Source organism: Panthera onca, chromosome C1, assembly GCF_046562875.1.
Source record: "Panthera onca isolate mPanOnc1 chromosome C1, mPanOnc1 haplotype 2, whole genome shotgun sequence".
Lineage (NCBI taxonomy): Eukaryota > Metazoa > Chordata > Mammalia > Carnivora > Felidae > Panthera > Panthera onca.
Window position 1 is genome coordinate 28,579,913 of NC_138346.1, and position 5,907 is coordinate 28,585,819.

The window sequence follows — 5,907 nt, forward strand, 5'->3', positions numbered from 1 at the left end:
TTCTTGTGTATCTTTCCAGAGGTATTTTCTGTCCTTTTTTACACAACAGTGGCAATTTGATGATCTACATGCTGCTCTGGGACAGCTTTCCATTTAGATCATATCACTCTTCCTGGGCTTGCTTGCTATTTTTTTTTTTTTTTATAGCCACTCTGTATTCTATCATGAATTTTACATGTTTTTACACATGACAATCTACATGACAATAACATGATTTTGTTTTTCAAGCTTTTGCTATTACAGGTAGTGATTCAAAGAATAACTTTATATATCATTTTGCATCTAAGTTCTTCCATTCACCGGTGAGACGGAGGACACCTTCCTAGATGTAGTTTGTACATTTTTGAGTTTGGTGCATATTCTGAATTGTCCTCAATCAGGGTTGTGTCCTACACTTTTACCTGTATCTTCTTGCATGCACCTTCCTTTCCTCAGAGCCAAGATGCCAGCTGTCACTTCTGTTGTGACTGTGCTGCTTCAAGCTGTCTTTCCCCTTTTCTACTTTCTGAACTCTAAATATGTTGTAAACTCAATATGTTGTCTAAGTAGCCAAGCTGTTCTAAGTGTGTGTAAAGTAATAAGAGTGTATGGTTCAGAGCACTGTAGAACACTCATTCGTTTCTTCAAGTATTTATTGAACACCCACCATGCTTACCGTTCCAGGCACTGGGGACACAGTCTCTGCCTTGTGAATGCTCATATCCCAATGGAGGGAGAAAGACCGTAAACAAATACACAAATAAGTGACTTCTACATAAATGAATTGTTACTGGACTTTATTTTTTGCTTTAGGATTAAAAACAAATGGCTAGCATACCGCCAAATTACATCATAGGTTAGTCTCCCTCTGTAGCCCCCCTGCCTTTGTATTTGGGGAAAGAGAAGGACAGAATATGGACAGGGATCACCTCTTCTAAGGAGTGATGAGTAGACAGTTTATAGTAGAGTTATTAAAAAATAAAAACTGTGAACTTAAGGGGCACCTGGGTGGCTCAGTCGGTTAAGCGGCCGACTTCGGCTCAGGTCACGATCTCGCGGTCCGTGAGTTCGAGCCCTGCGTCGTGCTCTGTGCTGACCACTCAGAGCCTGGAGCCTGTTTCGGATTCTGTGTCTCCCTCTCTCTCTCTGCCCCTCCCCCGTTCATGCTCTGTCCCTCTCTGTCTCAAAAATAAATAAACATTAAAAAAAACAAACAAAAAAAACTGTGAACTTAAATAGTGCTACCAAGCACAGGACAGAGTATCCAGAGATCTGAGCTCTGGCTCTAAGTTCTGCCACAAAATGACTGCAGATAAGTCACTTAAGGTCTCTGGATTCAGTTTTTTTGGTTTTTTTTTTTTTTTTTCTACTAAGGATAGGTAATGGATTAATTCAGCATTTCTCAAAATATGTTCCATGGAGCATTAACAAGTTCTGTGCTTGTTAATAGGTGTTACTCAAAAAGAGGGTTCTATAGGAGGGCCACAGCTAGGCCAACGCTACAGCTGGAACAGGGCCCCTCAGGAGAACGCAGCCCTGGGGGCTCACAGCGTGGCAAGATGGAAGGAATTAGAGAAAGAGGCCCCTTCCTCTGGTGGGGAAGCAGGGCCCAGCCTGCATTTCGTCTCCCACCGCCCTCTGCACAAGGCCTGCACAACATTAAAAAGCTGCCTTGTCTATAGTCAAATAGGTTTGGGAGATTGCTGGCCTGAGCACGTTAAGCAGACACGATATCCGAAAGCTTTCATAGGCTAACATGCTACCCTTTGAATCACCAAGTGAAGAAGGTAGTGTGTGGCATTTTTCCTGTTGGACCTCAGAACACTATTGTTGTGGGACTAGTATTCTTTGGAACACAGAAAAACTGGACTAGGTTGTGTTTACCAGTTGTTATTCTAAAAGTGTGTTCTCATCAATCCATTTTCCTCCCTTAACAAAAACTGAAGTCCTCACAACCCCCACCTCCACCACATCACCTCCAAATTGGTGTCTATCGTTAAACATTCCCTTTGCTCCATCGCTCTATTACCCGGGGCTATTTTTGTGGGGGAACATACCAGGACACCATTCCAGAACCTCTCTCTCAGAATTATGTAAACCTGAACAACATTCGAGAACATTAAGAGGTAGCTGCCACCTGCTTAACAAAAGGCTTTTAAATTTATACCAATGATGCTTCCTGCTCACATAACCAATATGTTTATAAATACACTTTGATGTGTGAGGTGTGGAGGAGAACCGTTTCTACCTCGACTTCGTCCTCCTCCTCAGCTCTTGAATCCTGTAGACCACAACACTGTGAAGGGAGAACCAGTTCACAAACTGCAACAAAATCACAGTCACTGACTTGAGTTCGTCTAGCTTAAATTAGTCTGTTCGTAAGCTTCAAAAGCTCTGGAAAGAAATTATATTAATATTAGTAAACATTAAATATTATTTAGTAAAAGATTAAAAAGTCAGTAGGTTTGAAAAATGAACTTATTAACCCTATAAAAGTTGTTTCTAATGTGAATGGAGTGGGATCACTAAAGACAATACCAACCAAAACCATTTTTTAAAAACGTATTGGGTCCATCTATCTGCCTCTGTGAGCTGAGTTTTTATATCCATCCAAAACAACGCTCAGGCTTCTCATGGTTTTCGTAATTTGGTTGGCAAGAAATAGGACAGTAGCTCTTAGGTGGGGATATATTTGGTGTTCACGGACAATTTATGTAATATTTCTATTAATAGCAAAGAAACTTCTCCTCACAAACTTTATGGTTTCCTTCCCTAAGTAACTATATATTTAACATGTTCTTTTTTAAAAAGCATTCTAATTACAGTTGAGTTTGAAAGTGGAATCCTTAGACCAGTATGCAGGGTGGTTTAGAACTTAGGAAATCAGTGGGGATACAGCACTCTATTTTGCAAAAATAGCATTTTATACCGAATTTTGTAGTTCTTTCAAAAATTCCCTTACCGGTGTAAGTGGTTGATTATCAGAAGTGAGCATGTGCTCAGCCGTGCTGCCGAAACCTCCCTCAGCCTTGCAAGGGTTTGTTCACCTACCCAGGCAGCCGCGGTCCCAGTTTGCTCCGTATTCTTAACACTGGTTAATAACTTTGTGAAGCAGTGCCTTAGACATCATCGAAACTAGCTCTGTTTTTGTTTTTAGTAATTCCAGCTTATGAACGCTCATGTCGCTAGCTGCTCTCCCATTTGTCTCACTGCTTTTACTGTCTCTGTAAAAGACTCCCTCCCCACCCCCCCACCCCCAACCTTTTTAGGCTTAAGTACCACCTGAAGAGAGAAGCCTTTTCAGGCCTGGGAGACTGGCCAGTGCCCTTTGTCCTTCTGTTCACCTACTAAAAGGTAGCATTGTTAACCTAATTCAGCAGGTCCCTGACTCAGTATAAACACTGCTCAACAGAGCCAGAAAGACTAATTGAATTGTACAATACATCATTTTTCAGCAACAGTTTCAAGGGGACTGTACTTCATTTCCCAGAACACCATCGTGTTTCCCTCGTTTAAGATATTTAAATATGGCACATATTTAACCATGATAAATCAAATATTTGAACCCAATTCTGTCTTTCTCCACCGAACCTTGAGCTACACGAGGACAGGGCCATGCCTGTTGTACTCTCCACTAATGCCTGCTATGGGATCTGGCACGTACCTGTGTCTCTATGCCTCAAGTGAGGCATTCTGTATCCTTGTCAGTTGTTATTTCCAGTCTGGTTAAATAGAGGTTTTGGCTAATTCTAGGGCCTCTTTGTGAGCTGATTTGCAGAGACTGTAAACTTCACCACGTTTGTAACTGCAGGGCCCCCAAAGGATCACACAACAGGTACCTCAAAAATAATTGCTAATAGGGAAAAAAAATGGGACACTTACTGGGGAAAAAAAAAAACCATTGATGCCTTTTTATATATATATATCTCTATAAGGAATGGAAACTTTTATATGAGCTTTATTTTCTATTACAAAATATTAAATGTCATAAATGTGCTTTAATCAGCATACAGTAGCCATATCACCTATTCATATTGGTGGGTTTTCTTGCTTGTATCTACTTGTGGTAGTCTCTGTGCCACCCTTGCCCACCAAGTGAATTTCTGTTTATCTTTCTAGACCTTGAGGCAGTGTGGCCTGCTTTGCCAGCGGCTCCCTTCCCCCCAGGATAATTGATTTCTCCTTCCTTTAAGCTACCAGTGGACCTCATCCATATTTCTTTTGTAGTAGAGAACAGGCTATATGCGACATGTAGTTCTTGTTTTAAATATTTATCCCCGGGGCTCCTGGGTGGCTCAATCGGTTAAGTGTCCGATTTCAGATCAGGTCATGATCTCACAGTTGGTGAGTTCAAGCTCCATGTCAGGCTCTGTGCTGATAGAGCGGATAGCCCTCTCTTTGCCCGACTCTCTCTCATAAATAAATAAAGCATTTTAAAAATAAATAAATATTTATCTCTTATACTACATAGTGAGTCCCTTGAGGGTGAGGACTGTACCCTATTTATCTTCATTAATAAACTTCTAGTCTGGAATGTAAAGCATAGTGGATTTTCAGTTTTCTTTTTAGTAAGCAAAATCGTTTTTCTAATGTTGAATTCTATCCTTATTCCCAGTACCAGAGCAGTTTTCCTGGAAGCTTTTTAGAGAGGTTTTACCCTCCCAAGTAGAAACTAAGCCAACTCTGCACATCACTAGCCAGTCCACATCTCAGTATCAGCAAATTGGTAAAGATTCTCCCAAATTACCCACTTCTTATCCATTATTTAAACTACTCCCTCTGTATCTCAGATGCATTGCATTTCTACTCTTTCTAATGACAAGGAAATCTTAAAATCAACTTGCATAGTCTTGGTGTTTACCACCAGAATTGGATATAGAATTGGAAGGATATATTAGTCTGTCAGCCCAAGCTCAAAGTTATTCTAAGAGCAACTCCTTTCTGCTCACTAAAGTGTTTTTTGAGCCTGTTTTCTATGCAAATTATCCTGCATAAATAATATCCTTTAAAGCTATCCTTTTTATTCCTTTTGAATTTTGTAATATGTACATGATTTACCTATATTTTGATGGCTACTTATAAAAGTGGTATAGAATATACATGTATGTAGTTTTTAAAATTAAGTCTGTTTAGAATCTTCATTTTTTTTTTTTTTTTTTAATTTTGAGATGACTGTAGATTCCCAGGAAGTTGCATAGATAGTAAAGAGAGGTCCCATGTACCTTTCATCCAGTGTGTCCCATTGGTTACATCTTAGATCACTGTGGTACAATATCCACAAATCGGGAAGCCTACGTGGTATCTTGAGTCTGTATAGTTCTGTGTCATTTTATCTCATGTAGATTCATGTAATCACCACCATAATCAAGATACATAATTAATGGATTCCTTTCAACGCAACGGTTACTTCTACAGGTTTCTGGAAGAGAGAAAGAAAGCCACAATTTATATTTAGTTAAGCTATGGGCTTTTGCTCGTGGCTCGCTCGGAAAGTAATGTGACTTTGGCCTTTCAACTCTGGTTCCTAGTTTGAGGAGGTGTGGAAAACTGGATGGTTCCCCAGACTGACTGAGGAAGTTTATCTTGTAGGTATCTAAGCAAGCCAAAGAGTTTCTGGAGTACGTGTACGAAGAGCCCCTGATCGACATCCAGCAGGAGAACCCGATGCTGTACCGCCACGCCGAGCCGCTGGCCACCGTGGTGCGGCTGCGGCAGCGGCTGAAATCGCTGCGAGCCTATTTGTTCAGCTGCCGGGCCGCCGTGGCCGAGGATCTGCGCCGCAGGTAGGTCACAGATGGCAGGCGGCTCGGGTTTGCTTTCCTCTCCCTGCCCTGGGAGGGTGGTTAGAGGACCTCCCTGGCCTTTCCAGTGGGCACCGTCTTCTGTGACTCTTGCTCCCGGCTCATCTTTGACATTTTTCCTCCAAAG

General features: G+C 41.3%; 1 protein-coding gene across 17 annotated transcripts in view; it reads left to right on the top strand.

The window, feature by feature from the left end:
• The window catches only part of PLEKHM3 (pleckstrin homology domain containing M3), a 196,748-nt gene that overhangs the window by 81,311 nt on the left and 109,530 nt on the right, over positions 1-5,907 (top strand). For all 17 annotated transcript variants that reach the window (XR_013557191.2, XR_009607289.3, XM_060623244.3 and 14 more), the window contains one exon: positions 5,569-5,762. Coding sequence is in view for 15 of the 17 variants with exons in the window: in XM_060623244.3 (XP_060479227.1) it covers positions 5,569-5,762 (194 nt within the window). In the remaining 2 variants the exon portion in view is untranslated. The remainder of the gene's footprint in view (positions 1-5,568; positions 5,763-5,907) is intronic.